Here is a 19557-nt window from a genome sequence, read left to right on the forward strand (position 1 = left end):
TGGGAGGACTACTTAAGGCCAGGAGTTCAAGACCAACCTGGCCAACAGGGCAAAGCCCCATCTCTACTAAAAGTACAAAAATTAGCTGGGCGTGGTGGCTCATGCCTCTAATCCCAGCTACTTGGGAGGCTGAGGCAGGAGAATCACTTAAATCTGGGAGATGGAAGTTGCAGTGAGCCGAGATCACACCACTGCACTCCAGCCTGGGTGACAGAGACTCTGTCTCAAAAAAAAAGAACTTAATCCGGCATGGTGGTTCACACGTGTGGTCCCAGATACTGAGGAAGCTGAGGCAGAAGGATCACCTGAGCTCAGGAGTTCGAGGCTGCAGTGTGCTGTCATCATACCACCTCACTCTAGCCTGGGCAACAGAGCCAAGATCTTGTCTCAGAAGAAAAAGACACAAAAAGGCCAGGCGTGGTGGCTCACGCCTGTAATCCCAGCACTTTGGGAGGCCGAGGCAGGCAGATCACGAGGTCAGGAGTTTGACACCAGCCTGGCCAAGGATAGTGAAACCCCGTCTCTCCTAAAAATACAAAAATTAGCCAGGCGTGGTGGCATGCACCTGTAGTCCCAGCTACTCGGGAGGCTGAGGCAGGAGAATTGCTTAAACCCAGGAGGCAGAGGTTGTGGTCAGCCGAGATCGCACCATTGCACTCCAGCCTGGGCAACAGAGCGAGACTGCGTCTCAAAAAAAAAAAAAAAAAGCAAAGAAAAGAAAAATGAAAAGACACAAGTCTGTTTCCCAAGACTCACCGCAAAAGCCCCAACACAGCCCCCTGGGGCTTCAGGTGGGGACCCCCAACACAGCCCCCTGGGGCTTCAGGTGCCGAGGGTGCTTCCCCTAAACAATCTGCCAGGCCTTAGAGGGCCACACGCCCTCGAGGAAAAAAAGAGCCCCCCCCCCCCGCCCCCACAGGGAGGTCTGGGGCTGTGGTGGGAAGTAGTGAGTGTAGAACTGTCAAAGTTTCACAGAGTAATTAAATAATGAGAGGTTTCACAGCTAGGAGTGCCAGAACCTGGGAGCGCCTGGCTCAAAGCAGCCCTGAAATTCCCAGCGCAGTCTGGAAGCCACCCATCCTTTAGAGGAGGGACAGGTGGGCTGGGCTCAGTGGCTCACGCCTGTAATCCAAGCACTTTGGGAGGTAGAGGTGGTTGGATCACTTGAGGTCAGGAGTTCGAGACTGGCCTGGCCAACATGGTAAAACCCCATCTCTACTAAAATATAATTAGCCAGGCACGGTGGCGGGTGCCTGTAATCCCAGCTACTCGGGAGGCTGGGGCAGGAGAATCGCTTGAACCCAGGAGGCAGAGGTTGCAGTCAGCTGGGATCACGCCACCGCACTCCAGCCTTGGCAACACAGCAAGACTCCATCTCAAAAAAAAAAAAAAGAAGTAGGGACAGGTGGCTGCACCAGTCACTAGGCTAACAGTAGGAGCCTTTAGCAGTACGGCAAAGAAAGGAAGGCACCACCTCTTTCATGGAGAAAGAGGGCCCATAGGTAGTAGAAGAACAGCTAACAGAGGCCAGAAATGGCTTAGACTCGTTCCTCAAATGGGGGCCCGAGAGGCCCTGGTGGGAAGGAAGGAGTGTGGGGAGCAAACAGGAGGATGGGGGCTGTCCCTCTGGTCTAGCCTGGGGTCCCAGGAGGTTGGGGTAAGGTAGTGTGGTAGGAACTCCAGGAGTCTGGTATTTATGCAGCGCCTGCTGTATGCGTGAGTAATGACATGTCATTCCAGGTTCAAAAGGAAAAATTCCGAGTTGGGAAGCTGCCCTCCTGGTCTCAGCTGTGTCCCTGGAACCCAGCACGTAACAACAAATCTTTGCTACAGAATGAAACCCCTCCTCCACCCCCTACTCCAGCCCTGGAAAGGCTGTTATTACCCCCACTGTGTGGATGAGTAAACCCAGACTCAGAGAAAGCCAAGGCCAAGGCTCTGCCCAGCTCCCCGGGGGGCCTTCCTGGGAAATGCCTGGAATTGTGAGGCCTGGGGGTCACCGCTCTTCCCTGGAAAAAGGCAGTGTACCAGGCGCCTGGGGTTCAAATCCCAGCCCTGCCCCAACCATCCAGGTCCTCCTCATTCACGCATTCGTTCATTTTATGGAGCCAGACCCAGAGTGACCAAGACCCAGAAGGCTCCGGTTCCAACAGAATTTTCACTCTCCCCCTCTCTGTGGCCTCAGTTTCCTCATCTGTGAAATGGGACCAGCTGGGCCTACATCACGGGGAAGGAGTTAAGGTACACAAGGCCAGGCCCCTGACAGATCAGAGCCCCTGAGAACTCAGAGAGGGCGGGGCCAAGCTGGGACTTATTTCCCGCCCCGGGCACCGTGCCTGGCACACGGGAGGCGCCCAATAAATGCTTGTCTGAGCCAGGCCCAGCCCTCAATAAATAACAGCTGTTGTTGATGCCGCAGAGGCTGGCGAGGAAGTGGGCTCTCCCCTCCCCGACCCCACCATATCATGCTCCCATCCCCCCCTCCCGCCCCATTCCTTACACCCCCCTCCACTCCTTCCCGTTGCCCCCAACCCAACTCGTTCCTCCAGGGCCCCATTTCCCGCCACCCCACTCAGCCCCTTCCTCCAGGCCCCACCTCCCCGCACCCCACTCAGCCCCTTCCTTCAGGCCTCCATTTCCCCCTGCCCCTTTCCATTCAAACTTCCCCCTCCCCCAACCTCTCCCTTCTCTTCCTCCCTTTCCCCGAACCCCCACCCACCCAATTCTACCTCCATCCGCATCCCCCACGTGATTCTTTCTCCCTCTCCCGACCATTCTCCCCGCCGCCACTCGACTTCCCCCGCTTCGTCCCCTCCTCACCCCCCGCGGTTCCCCAGCCCCCTCCCCCGCGGCGGGGCCGCTGGTCCCGGGCGGGGCAGCCCGAGTTCCCGGGTCCCTGGCTGGGGTCCAGCCCGCGGCCCAGGCCGGGCGGCGGCGGGCGGGCGGGGTTTCTGGCCGCGCGCGGTTTGGGGGTTTTTTTATAACCCTGGCAGGCGGCTCAGGAAGTGCCTTCCCCGCGCCCCCTCCCCCGGCCACGCCGCCGCGCTCGCTCGCTCCCTCCCTTCCTGCGCGCGCGGGGCGACGAGACAGCGGCGGCGACGGCGAGGAGGCCCCGGGCGCGGCGCAGGTAGCGGCGCGGGCGGGGGACCCGGGGTGCGTGACTCGGTGGGACTTTGTGTGTCCTCATCGAGCGGTGAGGGCGTGGGGCTGTGGTGTCCTGGATGGGGGAGGGCGTCCCGCTGTGCGACTCGCGGCTGTGCCTGAGGTCTTCAAGTGCGCGCGCCACTGATCGCGCCCGGGGTCGCCGTGGGTATGTTTGCTCTGTGTGTGTGTGTGTGTGTGTGTCCGTCCACGTAGGGGCGGAGTGGTTGTGCATTACATGTGTGTGTCAGTGCCTGGGGATGAGTCTCTTGTGTGTCTGCCTGTGTGTGTGGACAGTGTGTGCGCATGGGGGTTTGCTGTGTGCGCGCAGATTTGGAGGTGTGTGTGTGTGTGTCTGGGTTTGTGTGTGTGTCCCCAAGCATGTGTGCGTTTGTCTCTGAGTGTGATGAGTGTGTAAATGCCTGTGTATGTGTGTCTGGTGGGGGGGTGTCTAGGTCCGTGAGACTTGTGAGTTTGTCTCTGGTTTGGTGCGAGCATGCAAATAAGTGTGTATGTGTCAGCGTGGAGGCCTGTGTGTCTGTCTCCTCGGGTTGTCTGTGTATGTGTGTGAGTGTATCTTTCTGTGTGTGTAGGCCCCAGGTGCGTGTATTTGTGTGGCAGCGTGTTTCTTTCTCTGGCTTGTCCCGTGTGTGCGCGTGTAAATGAGTGTGTGTTTACACATGTCTGGGAGTGTGTGGTTGTGTGTTCCCATGTGTTTGTCTCTGGGTGTGTTGAGTGTGCACTGAGCCTGTCGGCGTGTATGTCTGCGGTGGAGGCGTCCTGGCGTCTTTTGTGGGTCTGCAGTGCCCAAGCGCCTGTCTCTGGTTGCGCGGGATGTGTGTGTCGCTGCCAGTGTGTGTTTGTGTGTCTGGGTGTGGGAGTGGCGCCGCCCACTTCCCCTGAGTTGGTCACTGAGGCCACAGCCGTCTGTCTCAGGGTGTCTCCAGCGGTTGGGCTCAGGGCCTTTAATTAGCGGCCGGTTGTGGGGGACCAGCCCGGGCGCCGGCCCCCTCCTCCCGCAGGCCCCGGCTGGGCCTTTGTCTGCTCTCCGGCAGGGGCTGCCTCCTGCCGGCCCGGCCAGATGTGCAGCCGGGAGGAGGCCGGCAAGCTGGGGCCTCTGCCTGAGTAGACGCGGCCTTGGCCTCCACGGGGGACCGTCCGTCGGCCCTGTCTGCGCAGCCTGGCCAGAGAGGTCTGGGTGTGGAGCTGAGGGTCCCTTCAGGATCCCGGGGATGGGATGGGGATGGGATGGGACGGGACAGAGCCTCTGTTTCTAAGCCACTTCCATTTCCCGGAGGCATTTCCTTCTCCAGGCCTGGCACCCTCCCCCACGCTGGCCACCTCCCTCCTGCCTTCGGGGAGGAGGGGCTGGAGGAATGGCCAGGCCTGGGTACACACACACACAGGGTCACACACACATGCTGTAAGGCACATGCAGTCATGCACACACACAGGGTCACACACATACCATAATGCACATGGAGTCACACGCTCATAGTCACACCCAGGGTCACAGACTCACACACATGCTGTAACGTACATGCAGTCACACACATACGCCACAGCGCACATTCCTGACATCCTGTTGTCCACCACCATCTCTGTCCCTGAGCCTCTTTCAAGCTTCATCTTCTGCCCCAGACCCACTGCCTTGTTCATGTCCCCCCACCACCCGGTGCCCTGGGCTGTGTCACACCTCTCCACCACCCTGTGGGCTGGACCCCAGCTCACACACCTGTGAGCCTTCTGCAGATCCCCTTCCTCCCCCCACCCCATACACTGTGTGCAGGTGAGTCCCCTTCCCCTGTCCTCACCCCCCATGCTGTCCCAAGCCTTGTCCTTCCACGATGTCCCAAGCCTTGTCCCTCACACCCCACCTGAGCCCAAAGCACAGAATGGGGGTGAGGGTTTTGGGAGGAGCACCTCACTTCAGAGGACAGTGATGAGGACTGTGAGGGTCTTAGGGGGACCGGGACAGACCCAAAGACACTCTAGACAAGACCAGAGAGAGCCCCTGAAGGAGGAAGATGAGGTACCAGGCCTGGCAGTGCAAGAACAGGAGAGGAGGGAGGGAGCCAATGGGAGAAAGGGATGAGGTCCCTGCTTTACTTGCAAGGAGAATGTTGCTACCTTTCAGGGGTGGCTTAGGGCAGGAGCAGGGGTCAGAGGTGCCCAACCAAGAAGGGCCTTGATCGGGGAGTTGGTTGACACCTCCAAAGAAGGAATGGGGAGAAGAAGCAAGAAGAGGGAGAGGGAGAGGAAGTGGGTTTTTGTTGGAGGGGGTTCATTAGGAACAGAAGAAAGAAAAAGTCTAAGAGGAGGTTCTCCAGGGCTAGAGAGAAGGTCCGAATTTCCTCTGCGATCCCTCAACTACAGACCCAGCTCAGTGCTGAAGACCAGCCCAGCTCCTCCTCTTTGACCCCTCCCTGCCCAGGCTCCAAAGAAGAAGAAACAAAGACCGAGAGAGCCCCAGGTGCAGGGAGCAGGCGAGGGAAGGATCCGTACAGGAGCCCAACACCACTCCACCAACTGAAGCCCCCAAAAGGTAAAAAAAAAAAAAAAAAAAAAAAAAAAAAGAGAGAGAGAGAGGAAAAGAGAGAGGCCAGGTGCTGTGGCTCACGCCTGTAATCCCAGCACTTTGGGAGGCCAAGGCGGGCAGATCATGAGGTCAAGAGATCGAGACCATCCTGGCCAACACAGTGAAACCCCATCTCTCCTAAAAATACAAAAATTAGCTTGTCATGGTGGCGCACACCTGTAGTCCCAGCTACTCAGGAGGTGGAAGCAGGAGAATCACTTGAACCCGGGAGACAGAGGTTGCAGTGAGCGGAGATCGCACCACTGCACTGCACTGCAGCCTGTTGCCAGAGCGAGATTCTGTCTCAAAAAAAAAAAAAAAAAAAAAAAAGAACAACAACAAAAGGAATGGACATTAGCCCAGCTAAAGAGTGCAATGGGGTCACAGAATATCTGCGAGTGAGCTCCCCGTCACTAGAGGGATCTAAGCAGAAGTGGGGAATGTGGGCTTCTCGGTCCATCAGCAACTTGGCAAAAATCTGGCTCCCTCCCTTGGGGCTGAACTGCCCTGTTTGGGGATTGACTCTCAGACTTGGCTGGGCTGCAAAGAAAACAAGACTCTGTGATTAAGGGATTTTGCACAGAGGAGGAGGAGGGTGGAGACAGGAGGGTGGGGGAAGAGGGTTTGGCACAGGTTGGTGGCCCAAAGTGGTGTCTGCGGCAGGCTGGCCTGGGGCAGGTGCTGGAGAGACTGAGACCTGCAGGGCAGGCTGGCTTGGAGCCTTGAAAAGGAAGACTCTGAAAAGAGGACGGAGACGGAAACACAGGGCGGAGGAGAGGCGTGGGAGAGTGGGGGTGCTACCCAGTGTGGAGAATCCAAAGACAGGGCCCAAGACGCTGCGTACGCGGGTTGGCATATGAAAGGCTGGAGGCTAGCTTTAATCTGGCTTGAATGGTGCTACCCCTTTTGGAGAATCCAAAGACAGGGCCCAGGCCAGTGGGTGCGTGTGTGGGAATATGAGAGGTTGGGGGAATGGAGTACTAGCCTTAGCTTTAATCTGGCTTGAAAATTCAAACTGACCACCCCAGCCTTCAAGTGCCTCTGATGCCAGCCTCCCCTGGCTCTCCTGCACCCACCCTGCCTGGGTGCATGCCAGGCTTTACCCCACCTCCAGGCCTTCGACCTTGCTGTTTCCCCTCCTAGTGCACCTTCTCCTGTCTCTTCACACCATTGATTTCTTATGCTTTGAACCTCTGCTTCCCAGTCTCCCTATTGATACCTTCTAGAGAACATGTCACAATCTAAACCCTTCTCCATTCACTTGACTGTCATCTGTCACTCCTAAGAGATGGAACCCCACAGGGCTAGGGCAAGTAAGGGTTGCTATCCTCAGCATGCATGGCTGTTATGCCCCCATCTACCCTCCACCAGAGGCTATAACCCAATGAATGAACCCAGGTTCCACCTCTTTCTAGCAGTGTGACCCAGGGCAAACTTTATCACTCCTGAGTCTATTTTCTTACTATAAAAAGATGAGTGATTGCGAGTATGACGCGAGGTCAGGAGTTTGAGACCAGCCTGGCCAACATGGTGAAACCCCACCTCTACTAAAAATACAAAAAATTTAGCCGGGTGTGTTGGCGCGTGCCTGTAATCCCGGCTACTCAGGAGGCTGAGGCGGGAGAATCACATGAACCCAGGAGGCAGAGGTTGCAGTGAGCCGAGATTGCGCCACTGCACTCCAGCCTGGGCCACAGAGTGAGACTCCATCTCAAAAAAAAGATGACCGTGGCTTCTCAGTTATTTTGGAAATGCAATGCAATGGTAGGCTGGGTGCAGTGGCTCATGCCTGTAATCCCAGTGCTTTGGGAGGCTGAGGTGGAAGGATCGCTTGAGGCCAGGAGTTCAAGATCAGCCTGGGCAACAAAGTGAGACCCCCATCTCTCCAAAAAAAAGAAAACATTAGGCAGGGGTGGTGGCATGCACCTGCAATCTCAGCTACTTGGGAGGCTGAGGCAGGAGGATTGTTTGAGCCCAGGAGGTGGAGGCTGCAGTGAGCTATGATCACACCACTGCACTCCATCCTAGGTGACAGAGTAATGCCCCATCTCAAAAAAACAGAAATGCAGTGGTGTGAAAACTAGGGCCAGTAGCTGGCACATAGGAGGTACTCCCGGCATCCCAGACCCTGCCTGTCCTCTTGTAAGAGTATAGGAAGGATTGGAAGGGGAGGTGGGGAGAGGGGAGCGACTGAGTGAGAAAATGCATTCAGAATCTTCAGTCAGGTGAAAAGCTTTGGCCATGCATGGCCTTGGCATTGGTTGTGCTGGACAGCGGGACCAGGCGCCCCCTTACCTGGCTCCCCCCTCCCAGGAGCCCGGTGATGCTGCGCAGGCTGTGAACAGGGGAGGCGGCACTGTGGGGGCTGCCGGCAGCCGGGGCTGGGGAGAGACATGTGGACACGTGGCCTCTATGGCTCCCGCCTGCCAGATCCTCCGCTGGGCCCTCGCCCTGGGGCTGGGCCTCATGTTCGAGGTCACGCACGCCTTCCGGTCTCAAGGTAGGGGAAGTCTGGTGGTGGCGGTGGGGAGGGAGCGAAAAATTTAAGAGACCAGTTGGGCTCCAACAGAAAGAGGTATCAGGGGGCTGGGATGGGGGTCAATGGGGGAAGGCCCTGGGGTCAATAGGCGGGAGCCTTGCAGCCAACTCCCTGGATTTCAGGGGTCAGTGAGGCCAGCATCACTTGCTCCAGCAGCCTAACAACCAGGACACAGGGGTCCATTAAAACCAGGGCCCACCCCAGGCCTCTGACCCTCACCCACAGATGAGTTCCTGTCCAGTCTGGAGAGCTATGAGATCGCCTTCCCCACCCGCGTGGACCACAACGGGGCACTGCTGGCCTTCTCGCCACCTCCTCCCCGGAGGCAGCGCCGGGGCACCGGGGCGACAGCCGAGTCCCGCCTCTTCTACAAGGTGGCCGCACCCAGCACCCACTTCCTGCTGAACCTGACCCGCAGCTCCCGTCTACTGGCAGGGCACGTCTCCGTGGAGTACTGGACACGGGACGGCCTGGCCTGGCAGAGGGCCGCCCGGCCCCACTGCCTCTACGCCGGTCACCTGCAGGGCCAGGCCAGCAGCTCCCATGTGGCCATCAGCACCTGTGGAGGCCTGGTGAGTGGAGGATTCTGGAAAGCAGCAGGGGGTGGGGGGTGGGGAATGCCTACTAGTTTGGAAGTTAAGAAAAACACTTCTACATAGAGGTCAGAGAAGGAATGATAGTGGGACATTTTTTAAGTGTTTTGAGTAAATCAGTACTTTGGGGATGCAGCTAAAGCAGTACTCAGAGGAAAATGTATAGCCTTAGGTGAGGCCGAAAAATAATGAGCTGAACATCTATCTCAAAAAATTAGAGGCTGGGCACAGTGGCTTATGCCTGTAGTTCTAGCATTTTGGGAGGCTGAGGTGGGCGGATCCTTTGAGGTCAGGAGTTCAAGACCAGCCTGGCCAACATGGTGAAACCCCATCTCTACTAAAAATACAAATAAAAATTAGCCAGGCATGGTGGTGTGCATATGTAATCCTAGCTACTCAGGAGGCTGAGGTGGGAGAATCGGTTGAACTCAGGAGGGGGAGGTCGCAGTGATCTGAGATCACACCACTGCACTGCAGCCTGGGTGACAGAGCAAGACCCTGTCTCTTTAAATATATATATATATATATCTTACATATATTTTTATATATTATATATTTATTTATATTTATATATATAATTATGTGTATGTGTATCTATACACATACATTCATAATATACACATACACATATATATAATTTAAAAAAGAAATTCGAGGCTGAGCATAGTGGCTCATGCTTGTAATCTTAGCACTTTGGGAGGCCGAGGCAGGAGGATCACTTGAGGCCAGGAATTTGAGACCAGCCTGGGCAATATAGGAAAAATAAATCTCTACGAAAAATAAATTAAAAATTTTTAAAGTTAGCCAGACATATTGGTGTGCTCCTATAGTCCCAGCTCCTTGGGAGGCTGAGGCAGGAGGATCGCTTGAGCCCAGGAAGTTGAGGATGCAGTGATCTACGATTGCACCACTGCACTCCAGTCTGGATGACAGATTGAGACCTTGTCTCCAAAAAAAGTAAAAAAAAAAAAAAGAAAGAAAAAAAGAAAGAAATAGCATGGATACTAATTACAATGCCAAAAAAAAAAAAGAAAAGAAATAGCGAAATAAACCTGATGAGATAAGAACGAAATCATAAAGACAGAGAGGAGGTCCCAGGGGTTCTAAGCTCCAGAACCTGATCCTGAGAGCTTTCTGTCCCACTTCTCAAAACCCAGCACGGCCTGATTGTGGCAGACGAGGAAGAGTACCTGATTGAGCCCCTACACGGTGGGCCCAAGGGTTCTCGGGGCCCAGAGGAAAGTGGACCACATGTGGTGTACAAGCGTTCCTCTCTGCGTCACCCCCACCTGGACACGGCCTGTGGAGTGAGAGGTACATCGGTCTTTCTGGGGATGGGCAGAGGGCTACACGGTATCTTTCCCTTGAGGCAGCAGTGTCTTTTTATCCAGAAAGTCAGCAGGCAGTTATGTGAGGGGAAGAATGGGGCTGCTGAGAAGGGGACACAATGATATAATTATAGAATTCCGGCCGGGTGCAGTGGCTCATGCCTATAATCCCAGCACTTTGGGAGGCCGAGGTGGGTGGATCACCTGAGGTCAGGAGTTCGAGACCAGCTTGGCCAACATGAAGAAACCCCGTCTCTACTAAAAATACAAAAATTAGCCAGCCATGGTGGTAAGCACCTGTAGTCCCAGCTACTCGGAGGCTGAGGCTGGAGAATTGCTTGAACCCGGGAAGCGGACGTTGTAGTGAGCCAAGATCATACCACTGCACTCCAACCTGGGTGACAGCAAGACTCCGTCTCAAAAAAAAATCAGGCCAGGCGCGGTGGCTCACACCTGTAATCACAGCACTTTGGGAGGCCGAGGCGGGCAGATCACCTGAGGTCAGGAGTTCGAGACCAGCCTGACCAACGTGGTGAAACCCCATCTCTACTAAAAATACAAAATTAGCCAGGCATGGTGGCGCATGCCTGTCATCCCAGCTACTCGGGAGACTGAGGCAGGAGAAACACTTGAACCCGGGAGGCAGAGGTTGCAGCGAGTGGAGATCGTGCCATTGCACCCCAGCCTGGGCATCAGAGCAAGACTCCATCTCAAAAAAAAAAAAAAAACTAGGGAGTTCTATCCAGGGGATAGCAGAGACATATCCTCAGACGGTGACCCAGTGGAGCTATGGAATAATCTTATCCCTGCTTTGGTCACCTGGCCCAGCAGTGAGTACAACAGCCAGCCAGGTGTTCAGGTATAAAACCATTCCTTCTCTAGGATTATTATGTGATCAGACAGTTAGACAGTGTGGTGATTATATCAGATACTCCAGCAGTCATGCAGCCAAAAGGCCAGATTTATGATCAGACTGGTAGGAGGATGGTTGTACAATCAGGCATTTAGGAAATGAGAGAGAAGGAAAGCTATATACCAACAAAATATTTACCAGCACGGTCATACTGCCAGAAAACCAGGTCAGATCGGGCATGGTGGCTCACACCTGTAATTCTAGCACTTTGGGAAGCTGAGGCGGGGGGATCGCTTGAGCCCAGGAGTTTGACAACAGCGTGGGCAACATAGGGAGACACCATCTCGACCAAAGATAGAAAACATAAGCCAGGTGTGGTGGTGGGCTCCTGTAGTCCCAGCTACTTGGGAGGCTGAGGCAGGAGAGTCCCTTGAGCCAGGTAGGTTGAGGCTCCACTGAGCCTTGAGCACACCACTGTCCTCCAGCATGGGCAGCAGAGCAAGATCCTGTTTCAAAATACACATATAGAAAATCAGGGTCAGGCATGGTGGCTCACGCCTGTAATCCCAGCATTTTGAGAGGACGAGACGGGCAGATCACTTGAGGTTAGGAGATCGAGATCAGCCTGGCCAACATGGCGAAACCCCGTCTCTACTAAAAATACAAAAAAGTTAGCCAGGCATGGTGGTAATTCCAGCTACTTGGCAGGCTGAGGCAGGAGAATCGCTTGAACCCAGGAGGTGGAGGTTGCGGTGAGTTAAGACTGCGCCAATTGCACTTCAGCCTGGGCGACAAAGCGAGACTCCGTCTCAAAAAAGAAAATCCGATGAATGTTAGATGGAAAAGCAGAACGGTGTGATACTGAATGAAGTGTATAATCAGATAGTCTTGTGAGTAGGAGGCTGTGGTAGACATACAGCCACAGTCAGCTGTACAGACAGAAAAGGTGGATGACATACGATGTCACAGTTGACATCAGGCAGTATGATTGTTCTAACTGCAGTGCACTGCAGTTAGAACTCACTGATCTAGTCGGGCAGTGCATTGACTGGAAAAGTTGCTCACCGAGAAGGACAACATGTTGTCCAAGCACACAGTTCAGACAGCAAAATAGGCTGGTTCACACCATTCCATTCGGGCAATGGAATTGTCAATGGATTGTACAATCATGCTGGTCATCATGGGACAGTGGTTCAGCCAACCAGCTTAGCTCTGGGACAGTCATGCAAGTGTTCAGTTGGACATTTGGGCAGTGGGGCAGGCTGGTAGCTGAACAGCTTGGCATACAGGCAGTGGAACAGCATACAACCAACAGTGGGAGAAGTCAGGCTGTTATTCAACTCAACGGTTTGGCGGTGGGACAGTGACATCATGGTAGACTACAATATTCTCAGGTAGTAGGACATGGTCAAAAAAATAGAGATGGTACTGCCAAGATGTCCTGTAGACAAACAATGAGGCAGCCGGGCACAGGGGCTCATACCTGTAATCCCAGCACTTTGGGAGGCTGAGACGGGTGGATCACTTGAGGTCAGGAGTTCAAGACCAGCCTGGTCAACATGATGAAACGCAGTCTCAATTAAAAATACAAAAATTAGCCGGGCATGGTGGCACATGCCTGTGATCCCAGCTACTCGGGAGGCTGAGGCAGGAGAATCGCTTGAACCTGGGAGGCGGAGGTTGCAGTGAGCTGAGATCGTGCCACTGCACTCCAGCCTGGGTGAAAGAATGAGACTCTGTCCGTCTCAAAAAAAAAAAAAAAAAAAAGAATAAAAACAATGAGGTATTGGGCAGACAGACCATCACACAGGTCTTGGACAACAAGAGAAGGCAGCAGAATGACCAGAAATTGTCTGTCGGGTAGAAAGCTAGCCAGATAGAGGTTGGACAAGACGTTGTCGGGCAGCTTTGCATCCCACCAGCAGGGCAGGGCTTAATTGCTCTACCGGGTCCCCCAGATGATAAACCGTGGAAAGGGCGGCCATGGTGGCTGCGGACCTTGAAGCCGCCGCCTGCCAGGCCCCTGGGGAATGAAACAGAGCGTGGCCAGCCAGGCTTGAAGCGATCCGTCAGCCGAGAGCGCTACGTGGAGACCCTGGTGGTGGCTGACAAGATGATGGTGGCCTATCACGGGCGCCGGGATGTGGAGCAGTACGTGCTGGCCATCATGAACATTGTAAGTGCCTTCCCCTCCCTGGGCACGCAGCCCTGAGGACCTGGAGCCAGCCTCCTGTGTTAGGCAAGGGGGTGGCTACCATCTCACCCCAATCCCTGACGTGGGGACCGGCTAGAAAGGAAGGTTGCATATGGCAATGAACGAGAAAGAGCATAAGCACAGTGACGAGATGCAGAGGTACCCTGGGGCAGAGGGAACCTGCCTGGGCTTAAATTTCTGCTCTGCCACTTTTTAACTATCTGCCTTTGAGCAAGTGACTTCATCTCTCTGCCTTGGCTTACCTATCTGTAAAATGGGCATAATTGTGGTATGTACTTTATAAAGCTAGGGTAGATCCAGTGCATTGATAAAGCGTGTAGAACAGTTCTTGGCATGCAGTTGGTGGCATATAAGTATTTGCTGTGTGTAAAAATACACATAGGCTGGGCACAGTGGCTCACGCCCAAGGTGAATAGATCATTTGAAGGCAGGAATTCGAGACCAGCCTGGCTAACATGGTGAAACCCTGTCTCTACTAAAAAATACAAAAAATTAGCCGGGTGTGGTGGCAGGCGCCAGTAATCCCAGCTACTCAGGAGGCTGAGGCAGGAGAATCGCTTGGACCTGGGAAGTGGAGGTTGTAGTGAGCCAAGATCACACCACTGCACTCCAGCCTGGGTGATAGAGCAAGATTCCATCTCAAAAAAATAAAAAAGTAAACACACACCAGCCTGGGAAACATAGTGAAACCCCATCTCTACAAAACACTTAAAAATTAGTGGAGCATGGTGGCACGCACCTTTAGCCCCAGCTACTCAGGAAGCTGAGGCAGGAGGATCACTTGAGCCCAGGAGTTTGAGGCTGCAGTGGGTTATGATCCCTGTCATTCATAAATGAATGAATGAATGAATCAATCAATCAATCAATCAATCACAGTAGGCTGGACACAGTGGCTCACGCCTGTAATCCCAGCACTTTGGGAGGCCAAGGTGGGTGGATCACATGAGGTCAGGAGTTCGAGACCAGCCTGGCTAACATGGTGAAACCCCATCTCTACTAAAAATACAAAAATTAGCTGAGCGTGATGGTAGGCGCCTGTTAATCCCAGCTACTTAGGAGGCTGAGGCAGGAGAATCGCTTGAACCTGGGAGGCGGAGGTTGCAGTGAGCCAAGATCGCACCATTGTGCTCCAGCCTGGGCAACAAGAGGGAAATTCCATCTCAAGATAGATAGATAGATAGATAGATCGATCGATAGATCGATAGATCGACCGACCACAGCTCGCAGGTACTCATTGAGGTTAGCAGTACACACACAGGCACACATCTGTATTCATGCAGCATTCTTGCACAAGCACCTACTTATAAATTCCTACAGGGTGACCTCCCCGACTCACATTCAGATATAGTTCATTTCCATCCTAGATCTTGGGCAAGATTCTTGACCTCTCTAAGCCTCAGCATACTACTGTATCAAATGGAAATATAATGGTAGCTACCATAGAGAGTAAGGATTGGTGGAAGGGAAGCCAGGTAGGCTACGTGGCACATAGTAAGGGCTTGATGAATGGTGCTCTCGTTTCACTGAAGCAAAAGGGGAAACAAAAAGTTTAGCAGACAGGCAGAGGATCCAAAATGTTGTGTAGCGTCATCACTGATAGCACTCTGTTGTGCCTGAGCCTGACCTCTCTCCCTAGGGCTTTCAGAATTTCCTGGGGGTTTCCTGCCAGGCTCAGTGGCTCACGCCTGTAATCCCAGCACTTTGGGAGGCCGAAGTAGGCAAATCACCTGAGGTCAGGAGTTCGAGACCAGCCTGGCCAACATGGTGAAACCCCATCTCTACTAAAAATACAAAAATTAGCTGGGCATGGTGGTGGGCACCTGTAGTCCCAGCTACTCTGGAGGCTGAGGCAGGAGAATCGCTTGAACCCAGGAGGTGGAGGTTTCAGTGAGCCAAGATTGCGCCATTGCACTCCAGCCTGGGTGATAGAGTGAGACTCTGTCTCAAAAAAAAAAAAAATTCCTGGGGATTTCCAGACGGGAAAATGATTGCCCCAGGGCTCCAATATCCCTGCAGCCTGGCTTCTGTCTTCTGGGCCCACTCATCCCTGGGGCTGCTTCCTCCTTTCCTCTGACCACTGTCTCCAGAGCCTCCTACCCTCACAGTTTTTTGGGGGGGTTTTTTTTGTTTTTTTTTTTTTGTTTGTTTTTTTGAGACGGAGTCTCGCTCTGTCGCCCAGGCTGGAGTGCAGTGGCGCCATCTCGGCTCACTGCAAGCTCCGCCTCCCAGGTTCCCGCCATTCTCCTGCCTCAGCCTCCCAAGCAGCTGGGACTACAGGCGCCGCCACCGCACCCGGCTAATTTTTTGTATTTTTAGTGGAGACGGGGTTTCACCGTGGTCTCGATCTCCTGACCTTGTGATCCGCCCACCTCGGCCTCCCAAAGTGCTGGGATTACAGGTGTGAGCCACCGCGCCCGGCCAACCCTCACAGTTTTACTTTCCTGCAGTGATGGGCAAATTGGTACCTTCAGATAGCTGTGGAATGAACCCAGGCATGTATATCCCTCAGGTCGCCTCTGGGCAAAGATGCTTGAGGCAGTCAGGGGGGTCAGCAGGGGTTGGGGGACAAGTAGATAAACTGAGCTTGGAGGAGCCTGAGAAATGTCCTGGTAAGCAATCCAGACTTGAGTCTCACTTCTGACACCTACCAGCTGTGTCCTAACCTCTCTTTGCATGTCTCCTCATCTGTAAATTGGGGATGATCATAGCACCTATTCATGAAAAGACTGATGCATGGCTAGGCACGGTGGCTCACACCTGTAATCCCAGCACTGTGCCAGGCCAAGATAGGAGGCTGACTTCAGGTCAGGAGTTCGAGACCAGCCTGGCCAACATGGTGAAACCCAGTCTCTACTAAACATACAAAAATTAGGCGGGCATGGCTGGGCGTGGTGGCTCACACCTGTAATCCCAGCTACTCAAGAGGCTGAGGCAAGAGAATCACTTGAACCCGGGAGGCAGAGGTTGCAGTGAGCTGAGATCACGCCATTGCACTCCACCCTGGACAAAAAGAGCAAAACTCTGTCTCAAAAAAAAAAAAAAAAAAATTAAGTGGGCATAATGGTGTGCCCCTGTAGTCCCAGCTACTTGGGAGGCTGAAGCAACAGAATTATTTGAACCTGGGAGGCGGACATTACAGTTAGCTGAGATGGTGCCACAGGACTCCAGCCTGGGCAACAGAGCGAGACTCCCTCCCAAAAAAATAACAGCATTGACAACAAATAGTAACAACAACAAATAGTACCTACTCATGAAAAGACTGATGCATGGCTGGGCGTGGTGGATCACCCCCGTAATCCTGGCCCTATAGGAGGCCAGGCAGAGGATCACTTGAGGTCAGGAGTTCAAGACCAGCCTGAGCAACGTACAAAGACCCCCATCTGTAACAACAACAACAACAACAAAACCCAATAGCAGGTTTAGCCTAAGACCTGACGCACAGTCGGTACCTGATGAAAGCAAGCTGTTATCATTGTTTTTGCTTTTCATCTTCTACCCTGGGCTCCTCTTAAGACTCGGTCTCTCTTGTTTCTTGGAGGTCAGGTTGCCAAACTTTTCCAGGACTCGAGTCTGGGAAGCACCGTTAACATCCTCGTAACTCGCCTCATCCTGCTCACGGAGGACCAGGTGCGGGGGGCTCCCTCCCCTTCTCCTTCCCCTTCCCCTTCACACCAGCAGGTCTTGCCGTCCCCCGGGTGGTGGGTGCCCACGCACTTCCCTCTGTCCATCCCTAGCCCACTCTGGAGATCACCCACCATGCCGGGAAGTCCCTGGACAGCTTTTGTAAGTGGCAGAAATCCATCGTGAACCACAGCGGCCATGGTAATGCCATTCCAGAGAACGGTGTGGCTAACCATGACACAGCAGTGCTCATCACACGGTGAGGGGACAGGAGAGGTCTAGGACTGGGGCTGAGAAAACAGGTGGTCCAGGGAACCGTGAGAGTCCAGAGATCCCTCCTGCTGGGGTGGGGAGGAGCAGGGAAGCTTGGGCCGCCCATGAGGGAGTCAGGGATGGGGAGGGGCTGCTTGAGAATAATGGGTAAGGGAGGTTTGGGGCTGTTGGGGCACTGATGCCCTCATTCACTCATTCTCTCACTCATGCATGCGTGCGTTCATGGTCAGTCACTCCTGGATGCAGCTTCGGGTGAGAGGCAGATGGCGCCTCTAAGGCAGGACTCAACCCCCAAAGTTGGGCATGGTGGCATCAGCAGGGCTTAGGGAGACAATCCAGCCCCCTTCACTGCCCCCTTCTCCTTTTACAGCTATGACATCTGCATCTACAAGAACAAACCCTGTGGCACACTAGGTATCCGAGCCCCGTAGGTTTCAGGCGTCTGTGAAGGCAGTGGGCTGGGGTGAGACCTGGCAGGTAGATGGGGCCAGCCAGCACCGTCCTGAGCCTCCCAGTCCCATCCCCACATGCCCATCTTCCCAGGCCTGGCCCCAGTGGGTGGAATGTGTGAGCGCGAGAGAAGTTGCAGCGTCAATGAGGACATTGGCCTGGCCACGGCGTTTACCATTGCCCATGAGATCGGGCACACGTGAGGCCGGGGCACACAGGAGGGGGAGGACGGGAGGAGCTGGGCGGGTCCCTCGGCGCCCGGCAGAGCCGACACCCCTTTCCCCAGATTCGGCATGAACCATGACGGCGTGGGAAACAGCTGTGGGGCCCGTGGTCAGGACCCAGCCAAGCTCATGGCTGCCCACATTACCATGAAGACCAACCCATTCGTGTGGTCATCCTGCAGCCGTGACTACATCACCAGCTTTCTAGAGTGAGGATGCACCTGCGTGTCCCTCAGAGCGGGTCACACCCATGGTGGGGCAGGGTGCACGGGAGACGACAGAAATCAGGGCTGCTCCCTGGGACCCCCATCCAGCCGGGGCTCCTGAGCTCTTGACTTGTAGCTATCTAGCATGACAGTTGCTTTTCTCTCGAGGCAGCTCGGGCCTGGGGCTCTGCCTGAACAACCGGCCCCCCAGACAGGACTTTGTGTACCCGACAGTGGCACCGGGCCAAGCCTACGATGCAGATGAGCAATGCCGCTTCCAGCATGGAGTCAAATCGCGTCAGTGTAAATACGGGGTAGAGAGAGCCTTCCTGCTTTCCTTCCTGGGAGGGGAGGGGGCCGCTGGGGGTGGGGGCGGGAACTCTACCAGGGCACCCACCGGGGGGGGGGGGGGGGGGGGAGGGGGTGAGCCCCCATGGGGATCTGGGAGGACAGAGGTGCATGGACTGTGCAAAATGTCCTAAGCAATCAGATAGTGCTTGGGAACAAAAATGGGATCACCTGCTTCTCCAGACCCCTGATTTGAGGGGAGGGCTGGGCTGGGGGGCCACCTTCTGTCTGGTACATCAGACCACCTGTGGGCTACAGCAGGATCAAAGTCTCAAGACCTCTCATGGGGCAGTTTTTAACTAAACATCCAGTCCCGATGGAGATAATTTCCCTGGGGATGAGCTATCTTCCCTACTTGGCAAAGAACTAGTCCTGGTCTAGAGGAGCTCTGAGCCTCCTGACCTCTCCCCACTCTTTCCCGAGGTTTAGACTCCCAAAGCCCTAATCGCCCATAGAGAAGGGAGTTGGGGGTAGGGGTTCCACTCCCAGCTCCTCCCAGGAAGCTGAAGACCTACTGGCTCCCTGCTTCAGCCGCCAGCGTTCAGCCGCGGTCTGCTCCTCCTCTGCCCACCTGCCTCGATTCCCTAAATGCACCCCTAAGCTCCTCAAAGTCTCAGCCCTAGGGGCCCAGGCCCAGCCCTAGTTCTTCACACCCTCACAACTCAAAGGATCAGAGTTTTTGTGATGCCGTGTTCATGCAAAGCAGAGGGCAAGCAGCTGCCAAATTGCCCTCCCTCCATTCCACTGCAAGACAGAGACAAACCCTGGAAAAATTTCTATTTCATTGACATCCCACCCTTGACCCCCTCCACCCTAACTTAGCTGGCAACTACAGCACCCTCTAAGGAATTCCTAAAGAATTCCGAAGCTGATCCTCACCATCTGCTGTGACCCAGGTATCCTAACAACGATCGTGGTATCTGACGTTTACTGAGCTCTCACTATGTGCTAAGCATGTGCTGTGGATCATCATCTAAACTCCTGACAATCTTGTTAGCCCCCAAGTTACAGAGAAAGGGACTGGGGCATAGCATAGGGAGGGTGACTTGTCCAAGGCCACAGTTCGAGACCGTGACAGAGCTGGGATTTAAATCCAGATCTCTCATGGCTCTCCAAATTTTACAAAGGGGCAGGGGAGGGGAGGAGCTGTCAAAATATCAAGCTTGGGCTGGCACTGGCTATATGTTG

The 19557-nt window shown here is 54.3% G+C and overlaps 1 protein-coding gene across 3 annotated transcripts in view; it reads left to right on the plus strand.

The window, feature by feature from the left end:
• Nucleotides 1–3055: 3055 nt before the first annotated feature.
• Nucleotides 3056–19557, plus strand: part of ADAMTS10 (ADAM metallopeptidase with thrombospondin type 1 motif 10) — a 36395-nt gene continuing 19893 nt past the window's right edge. Inside the window, exons 1-12 of one of the 3 annotated variants that reach the window (XM_026455561.2) lie at nt 3056–3127; nt 5576–5686; nt 8033–8219; nt 8484–8830; nt 10009–10165; nt 12991–13208; nt 16791–16874; nt 16982–17127; nt 17512–17555; nt 17685–17790; nt 17878–18024; nt 18194–18335. In XM_026455561.2, the coding sequence (XP_026311346.1) occupies nt 8132–8219; nt 8484–8830; nt 10009–10165; nt 12991–13208; nt 16791–16874; nt 16982–17127; nt 17512–17555; nt 17685–17790; nt 17878–18024; nt 18194–18335 (1479 nt within the window). In that variant the 5' untranslated portion in view covers nt 3056–3127; nt 5576–5686; nt 8033–8131. Of the gene's footprint in view, nt 3128–5575; nt 5687–8032; nt 8220–8483; nt 8831–10008; nt 10166–12990; nt 13209–16785; nt 16875–16981; nt 17128–17511; nt 17556–17684; nt 17791–17877; nt 18025–18193; nt 18336–19557 lie in introns of all 3 variants that reach the window. The other 2 variants (XR_003309677.1, XM_026455562.1) reach the window with 2 other exon arrangements.

Source organism: Piliocolobus tephrosceles, chromosome 21, assembly GCF_002776525.5.
Source record: "Piliocolobus tephrosceles isolate RC106 chromosome 21, ASM277652v3, whole genome shotgun sequence".
Classification (NCBI taxonomy): Eukaryota; Metazoa; Chordata; class Mammalia; order Primates; family Cercopithecidae; genus Piliocolobus; species Piliocolobus tephrosceles.